Source organism: Dreissena polymorpha, chromosome 15 (genome assembly GCF_020536995.1).
Source record: "Dreissena polymorpha isolate Duluth1 chromosome 15, UMN_Dpol_1.0, whole genome shotgun sequence".
Lineage (NCBI taxonomy): Eukaryota > Metazoa > Mollusca > Bivalvia > Myida > Dreissenidae > Dreissena > Dreissena polymorpha.
Window position 1 is genome coordinate 24,603,883 of NC_068369.1, and position 27,132 is coordinate 24,631,014.

Sequence of the window (27,132 nt, forward strand, 5' to 3'; positions counted from 1 at the left end):
TTTTGACAGAATTATGTGCCCTTTTTATACTTAGAAAATTGAAAATTTGGTTAAGTTTTGTGTTTAGGTCCACTTTTTTCCTAAAGTATCAAAGCTATTGCTTTCATACTTGCAACACTTAAATTACTAACTATCGTAAGGGGACTGTGCAGGCAAAGTTATGTAACTCTGACTGGCATTTTGACGGAATTATGGGCCTTTTATACTTGAAAATTTGGTTAAGTTTTGTGTTTTTGTCCACTTTACCCCTAAAGTATCATAGATATTGCTTTCATACTTGGAACACTCGCAAACTATCATAAGGGGACAGTAAAGGACAAGTTGCATAACTTTGATTGTCATTTTTACGGAATTATGGCCCTTTTTTTACTTAGTAACTTTGAATGACCTTGACTCTCAAGGTCAAATGATTAAATTTTGCTAAAATTGCCATAACTTCTTTATTTATGATTAGATTCGATTGATACTTTGACAAAACAACTCTTACCTAACATACCACAATAGACTCCACCCAAACCATCCCCCATGCCCCCCCCCCCCGAATCCCCCCTCAATCCCCCCATTGTTTTATTTTTAATTAAAGAATACCTAATAAATGACCACCACACCCTCATACTATACCCCCCCACCCCAAACAAATAATTTTTATGCCCCCAGTAGGGTGGCATACAGCAGTTGAACTGTCCGTCAGTATGTCAGTCAGTCAGTCTGTCCGTCCGGCCGAAAAAAACTTTGACATTGGCCATAACTTTTTCACTTTTGAAGATAGCAACTTGATATTTGGCATGCATGTGTATCTCATGGAGCTGCACATTTTGAGTGGTGAAAGGTCAAGGTCAACCTTCAAGGTCAAATGTCAAATTTATGATGTCTGTCCGTCCGAAAACTAACATTGGCCATAACTTTTTCAATATTGAAGATAGCAACTTGATATTTGGCATGCATGTGTATCTCATGAAGCTGAACATTTTGAGTGGTGAAAGGTGAAGGTGAAGGTCAAGGTCATCCTTCAAGGTCAAATGTCAAATATATGGTGTCTGTCCGTCCGAAACCTTTAACATTGGCCATAACTTTTTTAATATTGAAGATAGCAACTTGATATTTGGCATGCATGTGTATCCATGAAGCTGCACAATTTGATTGGTGGAAGTTCAAGGTCAAGGTCATCCTTCAAGGTCAAATTATTTTTTTTTAATTTCAAAGCGGTGTTCTCATGAAGCTGCACATTTTGAGTGGTGGAAGTTCTAGGTCAAGGTCATCCTTCAAGGTCAAGGTCATCATTCAAGGTCAAAGGTCAATTTTGTATGCTCCCGGTAGGGTGGCATATAGCAGTTGAACTGTCCGTCAGTCAGTATGTCAGTCTGTCAGTCTGTCCGTCCGTCCGAAAAACTTTAACATTGGCCATAACTTTTTAAATATTGAAAATAGCACCTTGATATTTGGCATGCATGTGTATCTCATGGAGCTGCACATTTTGAGTGGTAAAATTTCAAGGTGAACATCATCCTTCAAGGTCTTGGGTCGAAAAAACAAACTCAAGGGAAGTAATAAGCTTTAAATGGACATAATTATCTGACCTGCCCACGTATATATATTTTTAGCCGGATTTTTTTCGAAAAAATCTCGGCTTATAGATTGATGTTGTCGGGCGGGCGGGGGGGGCGGGCGGGCGGGCGGGGTGGCGGCGTGCTCGAAAATGTTAAAGTTCTTATTTCATGGTATAACTTTGGTATGCTTGGACCTAGAGTCTTCAAACTTGACATGAAGGTTGGCCAGGATTAACAGATGACCACTGGTCATTTCAAGGTCATTCATTTGAAGGTGAAGGTCACTGTGACCTTCAATATAAAAATGTTAAAGTTGTTATAACTTTGGTATGCTTGGACCTAGAGTCTTGAAACTTGACATGAAGGTTGGCCAGAACTAGTAAGTAACCACTGGACATTTCAAGGTCATTCATTTGAAGGTCAAGGTCACTGTGACCTTGAATGTAAAAATGTTAAAGTTGTTATAACTTTGGTATGCTTGGACCTAGAGTCTTGAAACTTGACATGAAGGTTGGCCAGAACTAGTAAGTAACCACTGGACATTTCAAGGTCATTCATTTGAAGGTCAAGGTCACTGTGACCTTGAATGTAAAAATGTTAAAGTTCTTATTTCATGTTATAACTTTGGTATGCTTGTACCTAGAGTCTTCAAACTTGAAATAAAGATTGGCCAGTACTAGAAGATGACCACTGGTCATTTCAATGTCATTCATTTGAAGGTCAAGGTCACTGTGACCTTAAATGTTAAAATGTTAAAATTGTTATAACTTTGGTATGCTTGGACATAGAGTCTTCAAACTTGACATGAAGGTTTGCAAGCACACTTAGATGACCACTGGTCATTTCAAGGTTACTAATTTTCTAATAAAAAAATTGAGATCAAACTTTCCTAATTGTCAATTCAAGTTCATATTTGTGACCTTAAATGTTATTGTTGTTCATGTATATGCATGCATTCAAAACATAACACAAGGTTTGCTCATGCCTTGAAAAGTACTTACATTTCATTTTGACCTTTGAACAATATTTCAGTAATTTAAGTATTGCATTGACAAAAACACGAAAGGTACTTTCCTGTCATTTAAATAAAAAATCCGGCTTCAATGCGGTCATCTCCGACCGCGGAACTCTTGTTGTTAAATAAATCAAAGCGGCGCAGTATGGGGCATTGTGTTTCTGACAAACACATTGTGGTAAAAGGTTAAGGTCATCCTTTACGGTCTATGGTTAAAAATGCAGATTTAAGGGAAGTAATAAGCTTTAAAAAGGGAGAAAATTATTCAATATTGAGCATAGCCACTTTATTTATTTGGCATGGAGCTGCACATTTTGAGTGGAGAATCTACAGTCACGGTAGTGGCTTTTAATTATTTGCTACTAAAACTAGAGATTTGTTACAATTATTTTCAAGGGAAGTAATTTATATAATTATAAATCTCATATTATATATTTCCAAACCAAGAATTGAAGTTCTTTTCAAAGTTACCGTACATATTTATTATTTTGATTATTTATAACCCAAATGAATGATTTTTGAATTTTTTTTTATAATGATATAATTATAATTTCTTTGATGTTCATTTCATACCTGTGGACTTGTGTCCATAGATACATGATCAACTCTGGCTATGAATTTTATGAAAAAGAAAAAAAAACTCTGGCTATGATCTCTTTTAAACCACAGGCCTTGGTTGTCAGTGATGTCTGATATGGTCATAATTGACTGTGAGACCCCCCCCCCTGGTTGGATTGGACAAAATTCAAGGGGAGTAATAACCTTTAAAGGGAGATGATTTTTATACCTGCCAAATGATAAATAGAAATTTTATTCAATATTGAAGATAGCAACTTGATATTTGGCATGCATGTGTATCTCAATGAAGCTGCACATTTTGAGTGGTGGAAGGTCAAGGTCATCCTTCAAGTTCAAGGTCATCCTGCAAGGTCGAAGGTCAAAAAAAATAATCCAAAGCGGCGTTCTCATGAAGCTGCACATTTTGAGTGGTGGAAGTTCAAGGTCAAGGTCATCCTTCAAGGTCATCCTTCAAGGTCAAAGGTCAAAAAAATAAGTTGTTTTAAAGCGGCATTGTCATGAAACTGCACATTTTGAGTGGTGGAAGTTTAAGGTCAAGGTCATCCTTCAAGGTCAAGGTCATCCTTCAAGGTCAAAGTTTAAAAAAAATAAAAATAAAAGCGGCGTTCTCTTGAAGCTGCACATTTTGAGTGGTGGAAGTTCAAGGTCAAGGTCATCCTTCAAGGTCAAGGTCATCCTTCAAGGTCAAAGGTAAAAAAAATAAAATCAAAGCGGCGTTCTCATGAAGCTGTACATTTTGAGTGGAAGAAGTTCAAGGTCTAGGTCATCCTTCAAGGTCAAGGTCATCTTTCACGGTCAAAGGTAAAAATAACAACTTTTTTTTCCAAAGCGGCGTTCTCATGAAGCTGCACATTTTGAGTGGTGGAAGTTCAAGGTCAAGGTCATCCTTCAAGGTCAAAGGTCAAAATTGAACAATTTCAAAGCGGCGCAATAGGGGGCATTGTGTTTCTGACGAACACATCTATTGTTTTTTTTAATTTCAAAGCAGCGTTCTCATGAAGCTGCACATTTTGAGTGGTGGAAGTTTAAGGTCAATGTCATTCTTCAAGGTCAAGGTCATCCTTCAAGGTCAAAGGTAAAAAATAATAATTCAAAGAGGCGTTATCATGAAGCTACACATTTTGAGTGGTGGAAGTTCTAGGTCAAGGTCATCCTTCAAGGTCAAGGTCATCCTTCAAGGTCAAAGGTCAAAAAATAATAATTTCAAAGCGGCGTTATCATGAAGCTGCATATTTTGAGTGGTGGAAGTTCAAGGTCAAGGTCATCATTCAAGGTCAAAGGTAAAAAATAAATATTTCAAAGCAGCGTTCTCATAAAGCTGCACATTTTGAGTGGTTGAAGTTCAAGGTCAAGGTCATCCTTCAAGGTCAAAGGTAAAAAAAAACATTTTTTTTTTCAAAGCGGCGCAATAGGGGGCATTGTGTTTCTGACAAACATATCTCATGTTTTTATCAAACATGGTTCAAAAACACAAATATTTATTTTTATTATTTTATATTTGAAATACAGTCCAACCATCCCACCCAAGAATCCCCCCCCCACCAATTTTTTTTATATTTTTGTTTGCATTTTTTTTTGCATTTTTGGAAGATAATGTAATAAATGACCACACCCCCACACTAAACACCCCTCTCCACTCCACCCCTCCCTCCTTTGTGATTGAAATTGAGATAGGTCCCTACACCTTTAAAAAGAAAAATAGATGAGCGGTCTGCACCCGCAAGGCCGTGCTCTTGTTTTATTTGTCATCCCATTCACCATGTATTTATTTTGATAACTTTTGCTAACTATATATAAAGCTTTCAAGTTTTAATGTGACATTTGTTTTGCTGCTCATATTAGTACTCATGTTAATTATTGATACAATTTCAATCAGTAATTCTATATCATTTAATTTAAAAGCACATTTTCATCCTTAGTAGTAATTAATCAGTTGTTGTTGTTGTGTTGTTACTACAAAGTGGATTGCATTCTCTAGTTGCTGTTGTCATGGTGTTGTTGTTATGTTGCTCATATTGTTATAATCATGTTGTGCTCTGTTTTTTTTCTCACAGACCAGATACCACACTCAGCCCATAGTTCTGAATGTATTTAAAGTAAGACTCGCACCGCACTCTGTGTCACTTACAGGCTCTCATTCGTGCAAGTCCAGAAAACAAGAGGAAATTATATCTTGATAATTTATTTGTTCACATAATATGGTCAGCATTATACAAATGTTTGATTATAGTAAATCATTATTTTTGTTAATATTTTGTATGCCCCCGAACCAGCGGTTCTGGGGGCATATTAAATTCACAATGTCCGTCCGTAAGTCCGTCCCGATTAGGTTCCGCTCAATAAGTCAAGCAATTGTCATCAGATCTTCACCAAACTTTTATTTTTTTCTTGTTTCCGCTCAATGACTCGAGTTAATGTCATAGGATCTTTGCCACACTTCATGAAAATGTATAAGGCAATAACATCTAGGTCAAGTTCAATAATCAGCCAAATTGACCCAGACACTCCTGATTTATGGCCCTTGAATCATCGTAAAATTGGGTTTTTCCTCGTTTCCGCTCAATAACTCTAGCCGATGTTAAAGCATCTTCGCCACACTTCATGAAAATGTGTAAAGCAATAACATCTAGGTCAAGTTCGGTAATCGGCCTAATTGACCCAGACACTCCTGAGTTATGACCCTTGAATCATAAAAAATAAAATGAGTTTTTTTTCTCGATTCGGCTCAATAACTTGAGCAATTGTCATTGTATCTTCACAATACTTCATGAAAATGTGAAAGGCAATAACATCTAGGTCAAATTTGATTATCAGCCTAATTGACCCAGGCACTTGTGAGTTACGGCCCTTGTATCATGGAAAAATTGCGTTTTTTCTCGTTTAATCCCGCTCAATAACTCGAGCAAAAGTCACAGGATCTTCGCCACACTTCATGAACATGTGTAAGGTCATAAGATCTAGGTCAAGATTTATAATCAGCCAAATTGACCAAGACACTCCCGAGTTACGGCCCTTGAATCACCAAAAAATTGAGTTTTTTTCTCGTTTTAGCTCATTAACTCAAGCAATTGTCATCGGATCATCACCAAACTTCATGTAAATGTGTTAAGCAATAAGATCTTGGTCAAGTTACATAATCAGCCAAATTGACTCAGGGTCCACGTTTAGGTTTTGAAAGAGCGTTTTTGGGGGGCATATGTCTTCCGATGGAGACAGCTCTTGTTTAAACCTTTTCTGAGGAAGATATTGTTTATTTATTTATAACAATAATAATTATAATGACAATATTACAAGTTTTGTGTCTGTGAGCTTTTCAAACAAATTAATCAAATGATTATACTTTTTCTTCAATATATTTTTGTTTTCAAATAAAAATGTAAAGCATATGTCCAGATATTCCTTTTTCCTGCGCATTTGAGAGCTTGTCGGTGTGTTTAGATTGGAAAAGTTGAACATTCTTTTGTTTGTCCATTCCAAACTCTGAGGTGCTTTGATTGAAATTTAACTTTTAAATGACTTGTTCTTTCTGTTGATTTTGGCCTGCTTGCTTGTAACATGCATTTTTGCGATCATTACTATATTTTTAGAAATTATACTATTGATTATAATTACTATAGAGTCACACATTTTAGAGTATTTGGATCATGGTTTTAGATTTAACCTCAAAATAATGCTATTTTTGTTACCATAGTTACAGTAGCAGTTAATATTTGTATCAGTTTAGTTGTGGACTAACATATAACAAATAGACTTCACTTACTCTGATTGGAGTACCATATATTTCATACTGTATATTTTGACCAATTTTTCACATGAATATTTAAAGCAAAAATGTAAAATGGCAATTTCATGGATTAAGGTGAAAAGAGAAACACTGAGGAATATCAACACTTTCAGACACTTTCATATGCATCAAAAGTGATAAACCCTATTTTATCAGGACCAGTATTGTTTGGCATGACTGTAAAGCTTGCATCAATTAACCAGATACTCACCAACACCGTCTACTTTCATGGCTAATTTTTGCATTTTGGTATTTGCATGTTGGAAAATTTGAAGGCCGCCAAAACATGAAATAATGTAATTATTGTGGCATTGGTGCATATGTTTTACAAATGTCTTAATAGATTTGTTTGCCCTTTTTTAAGCCACCAATACGCCAGATGGATATTGCATTGATATTGGTGCATATGTTGGACACAATTAATGTCTTAATAGACGTTTTTGCCTCTTTTAAAGCCACCAACACGCCAGATGGATATTGGCAGTGGTATTGGTGCATATGTTCGAAAAATGGCTTTATAGACGTTTTGGCCCCTTTTAAAACAACCAACACGCCAGATCGATATTGCAGAAATCAGCCAACTTAGTATAACATAATTTAATGCAGTTTGGTCCCATTTTCGCCATTGATTTTGTCAGTGCATAATAATGCTAAATTAAACATCTTTATTCATTAGAGTTCATGGTTTATATTGTTTCTATATTTTCTGTGAATTGTCGTTTTTGACCTCGTACAGGACAGTCCTTGCTTTTTATAATTGCCATATTGGTGCAAAAAGGTACCATGTGCCTTCTTATTTCAATGTAACAAGGTACCTTTTTGCACCAAGGGTGCAATATTAAATGAGAAATATAACACAGTGTGTGCTTTTTGTGCAGTGGTGGTTGTGGATATTTTCCTGTTAATATGCCTTATGTGCCAAGAAACGTATCACTGTCAAATGGTAGTCTTAGTTTGTGCAGTAATAATCATAATGTATGTGTGTAAAATGTAGAAATAACCTAATGTGATACACTGAATGGAGCTGGGATTTCCATAATATTGCTTTTTTACAAACCAGTGTTAAGAAAAGTGACGTTTTATGTAATATCATTGATGCAATAGTACATTATAATACAATTGCTGAAATTACATAAACACTGTCAAAGGAGTCTTCATATATTATTTATCATTAATTTGACTTTTAAATGGTAACTATATGTTTTGAAAATGGCAAAGAAGACATAGCCATAGCCGGGTCAAACCTGTTTTGATTCCCCCGGTAGGGTGGCATATAGCAGTTGAATTCTCCGTCAGTCAGTCAGTCTGTCTGTCAGTCCGTCCGAAAAAAACAACTTTAACGTTGGCCATTACTTTTGCAATATTGAAGATAGCAACTTGATATTTGGCATGCATGTGTATCTCATGAAGCTGCACATTTTGAGTGGTGGAAGGTCAAGGTCATCCTTCAAGGTCAAAGGTTAAAAAAGTAAATATTTCAAAGCGGGGCAGTAGGGGGCATTGTGTTTCTGACGACCACATCTCTTGTTGTGATCTGTTCACCAATATGTTGCTGTCTTAAATGCTTTAGTGAAACACTAGGCATGTATTTAGTATGTCTGTGTTTTAATTGGTACATGTATCTAATATCACTGTGTCAAAGAGTAGTTAGATCGGATGTTGTAACTGTTTAATGCTTAATATAAAGAAATAGCATGATATTGTGTTTTAGCTATAGACATTTTGATTTTATACACATGTTTAGACCCTTTTATCTGAAAATTGTACATATATTTATTTTTATGCCACCTTTCGAAGAAAAGGAGGTATATAGTTTTCACACTGTCCGTCTGTAAGTCTGTCAGTCTGTCACACTTTTCGTGTCCGCTCTCTATTTCAAATACTTTTCATCCGATCTTTACCAAACTTCGTCAGAAGTTGTATCTAGACAATATCTAGGTCAAGTTCGAATATGGGTCATGCCGGGTCAAAAACTAGGTCACAGTGTCACTTAGTGCATTTCAAGGATTTAGCATGGTAAAATGCTCATAACTTCTATCAAAGCGTTTATAGGGGGCATGTGTCATCCTATGGTGACAGCTTTGTTAGATCACAATTAAAGCTCCAATTCTTTCAGAATTTATTTACATGTTATAAAAGCTAGTAATAGCTCTGACACTTACTTTGATACATCAACAAATTAAGTTGTTTTAACCAGTTATTAATTGCGTTGTTATAACCTATTATTAGTATTAGAAAATTACAGGAAGTGGATGAAAGAGATTCTACTATTAAACAGTTAGTGTCCTCATTTGACAAGTTCAATCTTGTATTCAAACAAAATGGTAATACATATACACAACAACTTGAAAAATGAGATGTTTCTTATTTCTGGTAAATGCATTTGAACTTTCATCAGCCTTTGTAACCAGACTGTATTAAAGCCACAATCCACAAATGCTGTAAATGATTAAACCCTGCAGAAATAGTTTCTTATGGTCATTTTCCAACCAAAATACAACAAGCTCTTTGCAAAAGTAGACTTATTTTCTTACATTTCAACTGATTTGATAATATCTTGCATTGAGGCATATTTGGTGGACAGGGGTTATAATGATACACTGGGCTTTATGCATGTGTGTTAAGTGTTGTTCCAGATAAGCCTGTGCAGTATGTGCAGGCTGATTAAGGACGGCTTCTGCCTATACTGGATTTTTGTTTAAAAGAAACTTCCTTTAAACAAAAAATTGCATAAAAGCGGAAAGTATCCTCTCTAATTAGCCTTTGCACACTGCACAGGCTTAAATGGCACACCACTTTACGCACCTGCATTAAGTCATGTTATTCCAAGACCTGGGCTCAATATTTACTGCTCGAGTTGTTCTGGTGGGGAAAGATGGCCAGTATGTAGTGCATGTATCTCCTTACAGCCCAAGAACAAGGATAAGGACAAAGACAAGGACAAGAGTCAGACTGATGACAAGCTGCAAGATGGAGGGGAGAAGCTGGGCTGTGGCCGAGTCATACCCATCAAACAGGTATGCCTCCTCACTCAGGATTGTGTGCTATTACTAGTTCTGTATTCAATGCTAGTGTGAAGATATTTTATGTGTGGCAGGCAGTAAGTGGCACGAAAGTCATATCAAAGTGTAATTGTGATATCCTTTCGTATACATGATCACATACCAATCAATAGCTTTGGGTATATGATTTTAACTTGTAGTCTACATATTTGACCGATGCTACGCCACGATTATTAAAATTTTTAGAATATATTCAGCTGAAGTCACGTGGATAATACTGCAAGTGTACAGTATTTTATTCCAAGTTATTTGTAACAAGTGTAAGGTACTGCATTTAACATAACTTGTATCAAGTGGTTCCTGAGGTGAAGTGGGTGCAAATACTGCAAATTTAGTGTATTGTATTCCAGGTCACTTGTAGCAAGTGTAAGGCATTGTTTTCCCTGCTAAGTTTTGGTTCCCACAAATACCATTTGTTGTATTCAGGGCTACCTGTACAAGAAGACTCATGGATTGAATAAGGACTGGAAGAAGAAGTATGTAACCCTGCTAGACGATGGTCGCCTCACCTACCACCCCAGCCTTCATGTATGTATCTCATGATCCAACAGTATCTCACCTACCACCCCAGCCTTCATGTATGTATCTCATGATCCAACAGTCCCTCACCTACCACCCCAGCCTTCATGTATGTATCTCATGAACCAACAGTCCCTCACCTACCACCCCAGCCTTCATGTATGTATCTCATGATCCAACAGTATCTCACCTACCACCCCAGCCTTCATGTATGTATCTCATGATCCAACAGTCCCTCACCTACCACCCCATCCTTCATGTATGTATCTCATGATCCAACAGTCCCTCACCTACCACCCCAGCCTTCATGTATGTATCTCATGATCCAACAGTCTCACACCTACCACCCCAGCCTTCATGTATGTATCTCATGATCCAACAGTATCTCACCTACCACCCCAGCCTTCATGTATGTATCTCATGATCCAACAGTCCCTCACCTACCACCCCAGCCTTCATGTATGTATCTCATGATCCAACAGTATCTCACCTACCACCCCAGCCTTCATGTATGTATCTCATGAACCAACAGTCCCTCACCTACCACCCCAGCCTTCATGTATGTATCTCATGATCCAACAGTCCCTCACCTACCACCCCAGCCTTCATGTATGTATCTCATGAACCAACAGTCCCTCACCTACCACCCCAGCCTTCATGTATGTATCTCATGATCCAACAGTCCCTCACCTACCACCCCAGCCTTCATGTATGTATCTCATGATCCAACAGTCCCTCACCTACCACCCCAGCCTTCATGTATGTATCTCATGATCCAACAGTCTCACACCTACCACCCCAGCCTTCATGTATGTATCTCATGATCCAACAGTCTCACACCTACCACCCCAGCCTTCATGTATGTATCTCATGATCCAACAGTATCTCACCTACCACCCCAGCCTTCATGTATGTATCTCATGATCCAACAGTCCCTCACCTACCACCCCAGCCTTCATGTATGTATCTCATGATCCAACAGTATCTCACCTACCACCCCAGCCTTCATGTATGTATCTCATGATCCAACAGTATCTCACCTACCACCCCAGCCTTCATGTATGTATCTCATGATCCAACAGTATCTCACCTACCACCCCAGCCTTCATGTATGTATCTCATGATCCAACAGTATCTCACCTACCACCCCAGCCTTCATGTATGTATCTCATGATCCAACTGTTTCTCGACTACCACCCCAGCCTTCATGTATGTATCTCATGATCCAACAGTATCTCACCTACCACCCCAGCCTTCATGTATGTATCTCATGATCCAACAGTATCTCACCTACCACCCAAGCCTTCATGTATGTATCTCATGATCCAACAGTCTCACACCTACCACCCCAGCCTTCATGTATGTATCTCATGATCCAACAGTCCCTCACCTACCACCCCAGCCTTCATGTATGTATCTCATGAACCAACAGTCCCTCACCTACCACCCCAGCCTTCATGTATGTATCTCATGATCCAACAGTCCCTCACCTACCACCCCAGCCTTCATGTATGTATCTCATGATCCAACAGTCCCTCACCTACCACCCCAGCCTTCATGTATGTATCTCATGATCCAACAGTCCCTCACCTACCACCCCAGCCTTCATGTATGTATCTCATGATCCAACAGTCTCACACCTACCACCCCAGCCTTCATGTATGTATCTCATGATCCAACAGTCTCACACCTACCACCCCAGCCTTCATGTATGTATCTCATGATCCAACAGTCCCTCACCTACCACCCCAGCCTTCATGTATGTATCTCATGATCCAACAGTCCCTCACCTACCACCCCAGCCTTCATGTATGTATCTCATGATCCAACAGTCCCTCACCTACCACCCCAGCCTTCATGTATGTATCTCATGAACCAACAGTCCCTCACCTACCACCCCAGCCTTCATGTATGTATCTCATGATCCAACAGTCCCTCACCTACCACCCCAGCCTTCATGTATGTATCTCATGATCCAACAGTATCTCACCTACCACCCCAGCCTTCATGTATGTATCTCATGATCCAACAGTCCCTCACCTACCACCCCAGCCTTCATGTATGTATCTCATGATCCAACAGTATCTCACCTACCACCCCAGCCTTCATGTATGTATCCCATGATCCAACTGTTTCTCGACTACCACCCCAGCCTTCATGTATGTATCTCATGATCCAACAGTCCCCCACTTACCACCCCAGCCTCCATATGTTGTTGTTATCCCCACGCTTTTTGAAAAAAAGGTGGGGATATTGTGGTTATCTCCGCCGTCCGTCCGTCTGTCTGTCTGTCTGTCCGTCCGTCCTGGCCACTATCTCCTCCTACACTAAAAGCACTAGAACCTTGAAAATTACACACATGGTAGCTATGAGCATATGTGCGACCCTTCACTATTTGGAATTTTGATCTGACCCCTGGGTCAAAAGTTATAGCGGTTGGGGTGGGGCCGCGTCAGAAATTATCACTCATTTTTTTAGGTTATTTTACATTTACTTCTTTATTTTTACACCGATTCACTTCAAATTGATACTGGACCTCTCTTATGACAACACGGTCAATCTCAACCATGCATGGCCCCATTCCCAACCCTGGGGCGCCCCGCCCACATAGGCCACACCCACCAAAAATTTCCATTTACTATAATTTTTTCATTTCTACACGGATTCACTTCAAATTGATACTGAACTTTTGTTATGACATTAGGGTCAATCTCAACTATGCATGGCCCCAATCCCAACCCTGGGGCGCCCGCCCACATAGGCCACACCCACCAAAAAATTCCATTTACTATAATTTTTTCATTTCTACACGGATTCACTTCAAATTGATACCGAACTTCTCTTATGACATTAGGGTCAATCTCAACTATGCATGGCCCCATAACCAACCCTGGGGCCCCGCCCACATAGACCACACCCACCCAAAATTGCCTTTACTATAATTTCTTCATTTCTACACCAATTCACTTCAAATTGATATTGAACTTCTCTTATGACAATACAGTCAATCTCAACTATGCATGGCCCCATTACCAACCCTGGGGCGCCCCGCCCACATAGACCACACCCACCCAAAATTGCCTTTTACTATAATTTCTTCATTTCTACACCGATTCACTTCAAATTGATACTGAACTTCTCTTATGACAATACGGTCAATCTCAACTATGCATGGCACAATTACCAACCCTGGGGCGCCCTGCCCACATATGTCACACCCACCCAAAATTGCCTTTTACTATAACTTCTTCATTTCTACACCAATTCACTTCTAATTGATGATGAACTTCTCTTATGACAATACGGTCAATCTCAGCTATGCATAGCCCCATTACCAACCCTGGGGCACACCTAGGTCAAACATTCGGCGTGGGGATACGCGTCGGCCTCTGCCGCGCCATTTCTAGTTTGTTATGCCCCCCTTCGAAGAAGAGGGGGTATATTGTTTTGAACATGTCGGTCAGTCCATCCACCAGATTGTTTCCGGATGATAACTTAAGAACGCTTAGGCCTAGGATCATGAAACTTCATAGGTACATTGATCATGACTGGCAGATGACCCCTATTGAATTTCATGTCACTAGGTCAAAGGTCAAGGTCACAGTAACTCGAAATAGTAAAATGGTTTCCGGATGATAACTCAAAAATGCTTACGCCTAGGATCATGAAACTTCATAGGTACATTGATCATGACTGGCAGATGACCCCTATTAATTTTCAGGTCGCTAGGTCAAAGGTCAAGGTCACAGTGACTCGAAACAGTAAAATGGTTTCCTGATGATAACTCAAGAATAATTAGGCCTAGGAGCATGAAACTTAATAGGTACATTGATCATGACTGGCAGATGACCCCTATTGACTTTCAGGTCACTAGGTCAAAGGTCAAGGTCACAGTGACAAAAAACGTATTCACACAATGGCTGCCACTACAACTGACAGCCCATATGGGGGGCATGCATGTTTTACAAACAGCCCTTGTTATCTTAAGCTTTTGTGTCATTTTCAAATGCAGGGATTGCAAATCTTATTTTGTTTGGCTAGTTTGTAGACCTTTTTTTACAAATGTCTGTAAAGCAATGATATATAAAATCTTTTTAACTTTTCTGTTCATGCTCAGTGATAATACAGGCAGCTTTTTATTTTCTGCAAATGAAGGAATGTGTACAGGGGTGTAAGATGTTGCCTTTAAATAAATCAATAAACAATTTTTAAGAACTTGGAAAATACATTATTGTATCACTTGGAAAATACATTATTTTATCACAAAAGATTACTTTTATCTATTGTCAATCAGTAAATAAAGACAGCCATACTTGAGGAGTCTCAAATATTTAAAAAAAATGAAGCAATTAGACCTGCAAGTATTCCATCTGTGCACTTGAATATTTTATATTGAGATAAGTTAAGATGTTCACATTTAGACAACTAAACACCTTCAATATGATGCATTTACTTTGTTTTTATGATCAGACACACAGATGTTTGTTTCCATAAATTGTAAGCATTAATATATTTTTCATTTGTTTTCATATAATCAATTATAGCTGCATTAGGAAATTAAAATGACTAAAAAACTTTATGGTGTAATCCTGTTCCCTGAATATGAACATGTATGTGTTGCCAGGACTACATGGAAGACGTGCATGCCAAGGAGATTCCCCTGGGTCATGTGACAGTCAAGGTGCCTGGAATGCGACCCCGAGGGTCAAGGTCAACTAGCACCAATCATGACCCCACCAACAACGGCAATGTCGCCATGGAGATGAACAATCTCTCTATAGGAGGTAGGCAGGCTGTTGGGTGGCAGTTAAGGTAGAGATAGAAAGTGTAATTGCAAACCGTGAAGTAAAGCACAGTTACGACAGTATAAATGTATGAGTCATATTACACTGCAACGCCGATATATCACGGACCGTTATATCGCGCTGTCCAATATATCGCGCTTTGGTTATGGCTCCCAAAAATCCGACGAGCATGATCACTAAATTACATGTTTTAATCTGAGAATTCGCTAACTTAAGCAAATAACCGGTTCTAGCTAGTATTAACACCCTATATGTCGTGGCTTACTATGGCACGCCGTGAAGCGTGAAAAACAGTCGATAAGTGACAGTGTTGTGTACACACGGCTGGGGTTGTTTTTAACACTTAACAAATAAACAATTAGTGTCATTTCAAAGGTAATAATGGCAGTTTACTGGTATATGAATCGTTAAATTTCGGTACTGGTCATGAATTTCTTTGTTCTGATAAAAAGCGCGCGAAAATTGGCGTGGGTGTATTTATTTCTAAATAAAAGTTTCGTAGCGGGTACAACATTGAGATAATTTTATTTCCATTAAAAGTTTAGTTGTAAATTTCAACTAAAGTACCGCGGTATCTCGTGAATTATGTGGCATTGACATTTCCTCTTAATAAAATAATTCAAACACGCTGTATCATTACCGTTACGCTGTTTCAGTTCCTTCATTAGGACTATTTATAAGCGTAAATTCGAATATATGCACATTTATATTTTATACATTTTTTTTACGGCAAGAATTCTTGTTTTGAACTGTTTCGCGAGCGATCGTACATGAAAATGAAAAATATAATTTACATTTTGGTTTTTATGATAAATAAAGATACATTATGTAGTTATGAAAAATGTTTATTGTAGAATTGGTTTGCAATTATCACTATACAAATATGTAGTAGCGCCATATATAAAATGAAAACATTGGGGAAATTTGACAAATTAACCGCAATACAATTTAGTTAGACATTTCTCGAGTTATATCGCGCGCCGGATATATCGCGCTCGCGATCTTTGGACCCCAACAACCGCGATATATCGGCGTTGCAGTGTATTTATGAAGAGTATGTTTTTATCCCTCCAGTTTTTTAGTTGCCTAAAAAACTCATGGACATTTGTCAGTCTGCGTGGATGTTCTGTCTTTTCAATTTCAACATTGAAATTTGTTAAGTTATGTCCCTTTTCAAACTAAGAACTTCAGTTACTTTATTATTATTATAACTATAGACTTTATAAGCAAAAAAATCATATCTGAAACTACAACTTTCACATGTGTTATATTGGTTATAGAACCTTTTAAATTGGTCCCCTACTTAGTTCCTTCAAATAATGACCATAGAGTCATATCTGGCAACACTCATAGAGTCAAAAATATTATAATGTAGACTAATATGGAAAATAACTTTGTGCTGTTTTTCTCTACACCTTTTGTGGTCAAACAGTACAGGATCCAGGGTAAAAGTTTTAGCCCATTTAAGCACATGGTGTTCCTGGGGAGCTTTAAGGGTCTTAGGATACCATGATGTCTGTCGTTTGTAAGTTATAATGTGTCCATTAACCCTTTTCTATTAACAATCTCTGTTCACCAACTGATTGGCAAATTTTGGTGAAAGTTCACTGTAACTTCAAATTGTTCCTGTTCATTGCATATGCAGGTTACAAGGGCTAAAAATATATTTTATAATGAGAACTTCCAAAATATTGGCTAAAACCACACAGGTTACAATATTTTGTGTGTAACCTTGTCAAAACCCATTGACACCAACCTTTGAGTTACTTCTTTTAATGATATCTTTTTGCAAAGTTTGAAAATGGTTCCTCACTGTTGAAAAAAATTGTCATTAGAGGGCATGCAAGTTTTATGTAAATTGCTGCTAAAATTAAACGTTGTGAACACACTGGAAGTCACATTTTTTTGTTCAATCATCTTAAAACTTGCTGAAAACATATGTTTTAACAATATCTCAGCCCAGTTCAAAAATGGTGTTTCAGTTTCTCAAAGTCTTAGGTCATCAATAAAGGCCTTTCAGCTTTTTACTTATTACTTTATTTGCGTCTGGGTTGTTTGTCAATACTATGACAAGATCTATTAGATGTTGTGTCTTCTTTTAAAATCAAAATATTTTGTACATAATTATATTTTAGTTTTAACAAATATTCATGTAATATGCATTTATGGTGTGCTTTTATGTTTATGTATGTAATTTTAAGTTGCACAATAAAACATTATTTGTGTTTTACAAATATAATGGAACTAATTGTTTGATCTTAAAAATACGTTTGCTTTGTATCAGTTACAGCTTGAGTAGTATAGTAAATAGAATCAATATTATTGTTATTGTTTCTTCGCAAGATAAAACCAAAGCTTTGAGTGATCTGGATTGGAATTAATTGAGTATTTACATTTAAAATATTGCATCATCATGAATTATTTTAGTGAAAAACAATCCAATTACAATACATATTTTGTAGATCTATTACAAATTGAATTATTAGTTAACTGATGTCATATTTATCAACAGTTATTTTGCAGTAAAGTATTAAAAAGCAAAACAAAACATATCTGTACGTTTTTGAAAATTTAGAAATGAGTGGCCTAGTGAAATCCATTTGATCTAGCTTGAGTGATGTATTGACCATTGACACTGCATGAAGCGATTTGTAAAAATCTAAATCTTGTTTGCATTTTCATACAGTGCATAAAATTACTAACACTGATTGAGTTGCTGTAGATTTTTATTATGCCCCCCTTCGAAGAAGAGGGGGTATATTGCTTTGCACATGTCGGTCTGTTGGTCTGTCGGTCCGTCCACCAGGTGGTTTCCGGATGATAACTCAAGAACGCTTGGGCCTTGGATTATGAAACTTCATAGGTACATTGATCATGACTCGCAGATGATCCCTATTGATTTTGAGGTCACTAGGTCAAAGGTCAAGGTCACGGTGACCCCAAATAGTAAAATGGTTTCCGGATGATAACTCAAGAAAGCTACGGCCTAGGATCATGAAACTTCATAGGTAGATTGATCATGACGCGCAGATGAGCCCTATTGATTTTCAGGTCACTAGGTCAAAGGTCAAGGTCACAGTGACCCAAAATAGTAAAATGGTTTCTGGATGATAACTCAAGAACACTTATGCCTAGGATCATGAAACTTCGTAGGTAGATTGATAATGACTCGCAGATGACCCCTACTGATTTTGAGGTCACTAGGTCAAAAGTCAAGGTCATAGTGACCTGAAATAGTAAAATGGTTTCCGGATGATAACTCAAGAACGCATATGCCTAGGATCATGAAACTTCATAGGTAGATTGATCATGACTTGCAGATAACCCCTATTTATTTTGAGGTCACTAGGTCAAAGGTCAAGGTCACGGTGACTCGAAATAGTAAAATGGTTTCCGGATGATAACTCAAGAACGCATACGCCTAGGATCATGAAACTTCATAGGTAGATAGATCATGACTCGCAGATGACCCCCATAGATTTTGAGGTCACTAGGTCAAAGGTCAAGGTCATGGTGACCCGAAATAGTTAAATGGTTTCCTAATAATAACTCAAGAACGCTTACGCCTAGGATCATGAAACTGCATAGGTACATTGATCATGACTCGCAGATGACCCATATTGATTTTGAGGTCACAAGGTCAAAGGTCAAGGTTACGGTGACCCGAAACAGTAAAATTGTTTCCGGATGATAACTCAAAAACGCTTTTGCCTAGAATCATGACACTTCATAGGTACATTGATCATGACTCGCAGATGACCCCTATTAATTTTCAGGTCACTAGGTCAAAGGTCAAGGTCACAGTGACAAAAAAACGTATTCACACAATGGCTGCCACTACAACGACAGCCCATATGGGGGGCATATGCATGTTTTACAAACAGCCCTTGTTATTTTTCAAACGGAAACCATTTTTAAACCAAAAGTAGGATTTCTAGACATATACGTCCATTTCGACAAACGCGATTATTTTTTAAGGTTTTAAAGCGCAAAAAAAACGGATTTCGACCTTGTAACCACCAGATATATTCTAATTGGCATAGATAAAATACGTTTCTTATTTATACTTAAATTTACTATGCCAAATAAGGTGTGTGGCTTTAAGCCCGTGAGTACACGCATATTTCAACAATGTATATACACAGATGTTCAATGGCATACAGATTTTTAACAGAACCTAGACGTCTTAATACAAAAACTTGTACACTTTATTGTATTTTGTGTTTTTATATTAAATAGAAAAATTTAAGTACACGGAGAGAAACTATTGATAATATAAGTCAGCTCTCAATTTAAAAGCTTTAAAAAAAATTAGATAGATTTCAAACACTTTTCATTGTCAGTTTGTAATAGGTCAACAAACTTAATGATGTTTGTGTTCTTCCAGTAATATTTATCTATATGCTTCGTACGTAATTAAATAAACATAGGGCAATCAAGTAAAAAATGAAATTCGTCCTCTAGAACATTAGAGTGTTTGCATGGAAATATAAAAATTAACCTTCTCCTTTTGAAACGAACATCCACATATTTTTCACAATAAACTTAATCTTATCCAAGTAAACTTAACATTATCGAAATAAACTTACTATTTACAACATAAACAAGCTCTTATTGGCTGAATGAATTTTATGATAAGACATTTAATGGAAAATGTTATATGAACGAAAAACAAAAGCCCTAAAGAGTCCACTCCCTGAGTTAGGGCCCAGTTGATAGTTAGCACGATATTTGCAGGCAAACAGAATGAGGGCTCCATGGATGGTAGTAGATCCAAATTAAATGAAGCTGTTGTAATGCCTAACACAATAACATCAGGTTGGTTGCAATTTTTTACGAAATGGCATTTGTTTGTGCATCATTAGATGGATTGCTTTTTGATTGATGTGTGCATTCATTCATTATAAGAGGAATGACTAATTACATTAACATTTTTTCATCACTAACAAAATTCCCATAGTGCATACAATTGTTCAATCCTTTTTCGTTTTTTGTTTTACATTAAAGATACACAAAGTATACAAAAACAAGACTATTGGTAGTATTGACAAGCAATTTGGTCCCCTACAGGTGAAACTCCACCATTTTCAGCAACATTTTTAGTCCATTGGTTTCCATAGCAACCAGAATTCTTTACTTAGGAAAATCATGAAATGACGTGCATAATCTCCATATTGCCATCTGTCCATGTTTAAAGTGTTATGAAAAAATATGAAGAACTTTTAAAGTTATCGCAGGATCCACCATTTTCAGCAATATTTCTAGTCTATTTGTTTCCATAGCAACCAGAATTCTTAACGTAGGAACAAAATGAAATGACGTTCATAATCTCCATATTGCCATCAGTCCATGTTTCAAGTTTCATGAAAAAATATGAGAAACTTCAAAAGTTATCGCAGGATCCAGAAAAGTGTGACTGATTGACATATTGACTGACAGACAGAGCGCAAACCATAATTACGTTTTACCATTTTAACTGTATTTTTATGTGGTAAGTATGTAAGAAATACATCGGTTAAAAAAAAAGAAGAAATAAACAGAAGGTCTTTTATAACTTGAATTTTAATGGCACAAATCCTAAATATATACAGCACTGTTTGTTAAATAGTTTGTATCTAGAATCTATATCAAAATCAGTCGAAGTTAGCAAATCAAGTTATTGCTTTCTATATTTTTAGTTTTACATTATATTTCACAAATGTGTATAGTAACTAAACATATCTTATTTCATGGCAAAATGATCATGAATTATGATGTCTTATTCATCTGAATGTTCATTGCAAAAGGCATAAAGGTTGAAAATTTCATCTAGTTGCTTTATCATGACTTGTTAGCTCATCTATTTTTTGAAAAAAAATTATGAGCTATTGTCATCACCTTGGCGTCGGCGTCGGCGTTGGCGTTGGCGTTGGCGTTGGCGTTGGCGTCGGCGTCCGGTTAAGTTTTGCGTTTAGGTCCACTTTTCTCAGAAAGTATCAATGCTATTGCATTCAAACTTGGTACACTTACTTACTATCATGAGGGGACTAGGCAGGCAAAGTTAGATAACTCTGGCGTGCATTTTGACAGAATTATGTGCCCTTTTTATACTTAAAAAATGGAAAATTTTGGTTAAGTTTTGCGTTTAGTTCCACTTTTCTCAGTAAGTATCAATGCTATTGCATTCAAACTTGGTACACTTACTAACTATCATGAGGGGACTGGGCAGGCAAAGTTAGATAACTCTGGCATGCATTTTGACAGAATTATGTGCCCTTTTTATACTTAGAAAATTGACAATTTTGGTTAAGTTTTGTGTTTAGGTCCATTTTATTCCTTAAGCATCAAAGCTATTGCTTTCATACTTGCAACACTTACTAACTATCATAAGGGGACTGTGCAGGCAAAGTAATGTAACTCTGACTGGCATTTTGACAGAATTATGTGCCCTTTTTATACTTAGAAAATCGAAAATATGATTAAGTTTTGTGTTTAGGTCCACTTTATTCCTACAGTATCAAAGCTATTGCTTTCATACTTGCAAGATTTATGAACTATCATAAGGGGACGGTGCAGGCAAAGTTATGTAACTCATACTGGCATTTGGACGGAATTATGGGCCCTTTATACTTAGAAAATTGAAAAATTTGGTTAAGATTTATGTTTTGGTCACTTTACCCCTAAAGTATCATAGATACTGCTTTCATACTTGGAACACTCACAAACTATCATAAGGGTACAGTAAAAGGACAAGTTGCATAACTCTGGTTGTCATTGTTACGGAATTATGGCCCTTTTTTGACTTAGTAACTTTTAATATATGGTTAAATTTTGTGTTTCGATCCACTCGAAGTATCAAGGCTATTGCTTTCAAACTTCAAATACTTACATGCTATCATGAGGTTACTGTACCTGGCAACTTGAATTTTACTTTGACCTTTGAATGACCTTGACTCTCAAGGTCAAATTATTAATTTTGCTAAAATTGCCATAACTTCTTTATTTATGATTAGATTTGATTGATACTTTGATGAAACTACTCTTACCTGACATACCACTATAGACTTCACCCAAACCATCCCCCGTGCCCTCCCCCCCCCCTCCCCCCCTCCCCCCTCCCCCCCCCCCAATTTTTTTTTTTTTTTTTTTTTTTTTTAAGATCATCTCACAAATGACCACCACACCCTCACACTATACCCCCACCCCACCCCCCCCCCACCCCACCCCACCCCCCAAATTTTTTTTTTTTGATTTTTTTTTTTTTTTTTTTTTTTAAGATCATCTCACAAATTATCACCACACCCTCACACTATACCCCCCCCCCCCCCCCCCCATTTTTTTTTTTTTTTTTTTTTTTTTTTTTCGCTTTTTTGGAAGATAGTGTAATAAATGTCCACAACCCCACACTATACACCCCTCTTCACTCCACTCCTCCCTCCTTTGTGATTGAAAATGAGAGTCCCTTCACCTTTAAAAAGAAAATAGATGAGCGGTCTGCACCCGCAAGGCGGTGCTCTTGTTGTTCTTAGCATTGACTCATGCAAATTATGCATACATGACATGTATGTAAAATAACAATAAGCTCTCTTTCTTAATCATGCCCGGCCATGATAATGGTTGATTAGCTTATGGTGTTGCACCTGTATGTGTGTGTGTGCGTGGCTGTGTGCAGGTGGTTTTGTGTGTGTTTAGTTTAAACATATTTATTTAAGCTCGATTGCATCGAAAGCCTAAGGCTTACATAAACGCTCTCGAGTCCTTTTCCTGGGCCTAGAACCAGTACTTGGTGTCTTTGGGGGAGATCTAAAGAAAGCTCCCTCGGTGGGGATCAAACCTGTGATCTCCCGGTCGTTAGGCGGACACCATATCCATACAATTACACCACGGCGACCTTTGTGTGTGTTTGTTTGTTTCTTTAGGACGTTTTGAATTTTTAAATACATTGGCTCAAGCAATCGTCATGTCAAGAAGACAATAATCATGACACTTGCTTCAAGGTCAAGGGCATAGTTGACACTTGAAGCATTTGCATATTCCTTATATGAATCTACTGAAATTACATGTTTGGGTCTTGCCAATAACTTTGTTGTGCATAATCTTATTGCAAATAAATTACGTCAAATTTATATTATATAAAGACAATATATGGCGTGCTACCACTATGTTGCTTGCTTAAAGGTGAAGGTCACTGTGAACTATGTTTTGTGCAAACTAACTATGTTGGGTGCTTTAAGGTTACAATGGACACTTTGAAGTTTGTACATAGTCCTTATATGGTAATAGTGAAAGTAGATGTATATGTGACTGTTTTATTTTATTATTATTTTTGTGTTTTTGCAAAATGTGTCATCTTTTTAGCTCACCTGATTGCTCAGGTGAGCTTTTGTGACCCGTCTTTGTCCGTCGTCCGTCCGTCCAACCATTAACATTTGTTCGTAAACACTCTAGAGGCCACATTTATTGTCCGATCTTCATTAAATTGGTCAGAAGCATCGTCCCAATGACATCTTGGTCGAGTTCGAAACTGGGTTGTGCCGGGTCAAAAACTAGGTCACTAGGTCAAAAAAATGAAAAAACTTGTAAACACTGTAGAAGTCACATTTCATGCCCAATCTTCATGTAACTTTGTCAAAATGTTTGTCTTAATGATATGTTGGTTGAGTTCAAAAGTGGTTCCGGTCTGTTGAAAAACATGGCCGCCAGTGGCCAACACTCTATAGTTTTCTCTATATTTCCTTATATGGCTATAGTAAAACCTTGTTAACACTCTAGAGGCCACATTTATTTTCCGATCTTCATGACACTTGCTCAGAAGATTTGTCCCAATGATATCTTGGATGAGTTAAAAAATGGTAACTTTTGCTTGAAAAACATGGCTGCCAAGGGGCTGGGCATTTTTCATTAAATGGCTATAAAGGCTATAGTTAAATCTTGTTAACACTCTAGAGGCCACATTTATTGTCCAATCTTCATGAAATTTGCTGAGAAGGTTCATCCCAATAATATCTTGGAAGAGTTCAAAAATGATGCTGGTTGGTTGAAAAACATGGCCGCCAGGGGTCGGGTCATTTTTCCTTATATGGCTATAGTAAAACCTTGTTAACACTATAGAGGCCACATTTATTGTCCAATCTTCATGAAATTTGGTCAGAAGATTTGTCTTATTGATACCTCCTTGGATGAGTTCGAAAATGGTTACGTTTGCTTGAAAAACGTGGCTGCCAAGGGGCAGGGCATTTTTCCTTATATGGCTATAGTAAAATCTTGTTTACGCTCTTGAGGCCACATTTATAGTCCGATCTTCATGAAACTCAGTCAGAAGATTCATCCCAATAATATCTGGGAGGAGTTAAAAAATGATGCCGGTTGGTTGAAAAACATGGCAACCACGGGGGCGGGGCATTTGTCCTTATATGGCTATAGTAAAACCTTGTTAACACTCTAGAGGTCACATTTATTTTCCGATCATCATGAAACTTGGTCAGAAGATTTGTCCCAATGATATCTTGGATGAGTTCAAAATGGTTTTTGTTGCTTTAAAAACATGGCCACCAGGGGGCAGGGCATTTTTCCTACTATGGCTATAGTAAAACCTTGTTAACACTCTAGAGGCCACATTTATTGTCCAATCTTCATGAAATTTGGTCAGAAGATTGGTCTCAATGATATCTTGGATGAGTTTGAAAATAATTATTTTTGCTTGAAAAACATGGCTTCGAAGGGGCTGGGCATTTTTCCTTACATGGCTATAGTAAAATCTTTTTTCCCATTTTTATACCGACATTGACGGTATAACACCTTGTGAAATAAACTTGCCTGTTTCCCACCTTGTTGAATATACCTGTCGCGTGCATGGACTACTTTTTACTTTACCACTGAATGATTTTTCATAAGAAATAAAGTCGAGAAAACTTTAGCTTCAAAATTATACGACCTTCAACCTTTAAATCTAGTCATATGACATAATGTTTCGCCATGCGTATGATGAATCAGCTGCGTCATAAAATGACATTCTTATTGCGTCATTTTCCCCCCCAAAAAAATGATGATTTATTATAAACGCGACTTATTTCACATGAACATGTACTGTATATCGACTTATTTGAATTGTCAATTTATCACATTTTCCTTATTTCGTGTAATGTGCATTGTTTATAATCCATGCATATACTTTTGACATTTAAGAATGTACAACAAGCCATACAAATATTGCACAATTCATAAATAATCTGCAATATTTGCTTTCCGATTAAATTCACATTAGGCATAGAGCTGTGTAAAGTATAAGATGGTAAAAATAGCACCACACTGGAATTCGGAACGTCCCATTTTGTACAAGGGTATTATCCACTCATTTATCTGTTGTGTAATGGAATGTTTTCCATTCTTTGTGTATTTATATATTAAATTATTTTCTTGTACAATAAGTGCATTTACCATAGACAAATAAAGCATTGTGAAAGTTTAAACATAATTATGTTTGTATGCAGAAATCTGCAAATGCAACCGAGTTTACCAGCTGCTATTATTTGATAAACTGCTCCGGTTTTAACAGCAGTAATGTACATAGAGTACATGACGTAGCGTGTGACGAAGAAGAAAGTTTATTGAGTTAACTATGCTAAAATAATTATTAAAGACCCTAGATGCAAATCGTCAATTATTGAGTTAAATGGATTATTAGATGGATTTTAAAGGATAATTAAAGTCTAAGATACTAGTTTGAACATGTTTTGGTTTTTGTTTATACTTTTGTCGTTCCCTGTTCTCGGGGGAAATGATTTTAATATGGGCGCCATTGATGCATCGGATCACACACGGCATACCCATAACATTATATAAAAAACACGTTCTGTGCGTCCTTAAATTCGTCGTCCGTAGTCGGAAAATGTATTTCCCTGTATATTAAGTCAAATAAAGTGTCAGTCACGGAATTGTCTGTTTACTCGTCGAAATTGTCAAGGTCGTCGATGGTGTACATGTATGTTGACATAGACATCATTTTGTCAGGAGCAATCGCCGCAATATTGGATTTTGATCATTTTCTTTCTAAAATAAAATGAATTATAGTAAAGTAAAATCTTCTTTTCGAGGTCATAATGTATTACAATTCGCATGCTGTGTAAAATTGAATCGAGGCATATGGTGATATTTTTACTCGTTTTATAGTTTTTGTGTGAATTTTTTCAAGACTATTTTGCGTACCAGAACAAATACATTTATATCACTACGCATGGTTACATTCGTTAGATTTTAAGCGCTTTTAAGAATGAATTAAAATTATTGTTAAGGTTATTAGATCTATTTATGTTTAATGCTGAGGTTGAAAAAATCAAATGGGATAAATAGAATACTAGGATTAGCTTTGAATACAGAGAAGTTTATGTTGCTTGACTCGAACACAGAAAGCGCTCGCCAAGGCTTGCGCTCCCGGCGTTCTAAGCCTCACAACATAAACTTCTCTGTATTCAACGCTAACCTAGTATTCTCTATGTTGACACTCTAGAAGCCACATTTACTGTCCGATCTTCATGAAACTTGGTCAGAAGATTTATCCCGAAAATATCTTGGACGAGTTCAAAAATGATGCCGGTTGGTTGAAAAACATGGGTGCCAGGGGTCAGGGCATTTTTGCTTATATGGCTATAGTAAAACCTTGTTAACACTCTAGAGGCCACATTTTTTTTCCGATCTACATGAAACTTGGTCAGAAGATTTGTCCCAATAATATCTTGTTATCTCAGGTGAGCGACTTTGGGCCTTTCAGGCCCTCTTGTTATGTCCCTCACTTTAGTGGGGGACATATTGTTTTTTCCCTGTCTGTTGGTTGGTTGGTTTGTGT

At 37.2% G+C, this 27,132-nt stretch overlaps 1 protein-coding gene across 13 annotated transcripts in view; it reads left to right on the plus strand.

Moving 5' to 3' along the window:
- The window catches only part of LOC127859483 (arf-GAP with GTPase, ANK repeat and PH domain-containing protein 1-like), a 119,291-nt gene that overhangs the window by 75,000 nt on the left and 17,159 nt on the right, over positions 1–27,132 (plus strand). For 7 of the 13 annotated variants that reach the window (XM_052396940.1, XM_052396949.1, XM_052396939.1 and 4 more), the window contains 3 exons: positions 9,835–9,942; positions 10,414–10,515; positions 15,131–15,290. In XM_052396940.1, the coding sequence (XP_052252900.1) occupies positions 9,835–9,942; positions 10,414–10,515; positions 15,131–15,290 (370 nt within the window). Of the gene's footprint in view, positions 1–5,195; positions 5,238–9,834; positions 9,943–10,413; positions 10,516–15,130; positions 15,291–27,132 lie in introns of all 13 variants that reach the window. The other 6 variants (XM_052396935.1, XM_052396936.1, XM_052396938.1 and 3 more) reach the window with 1 other exon arrangement.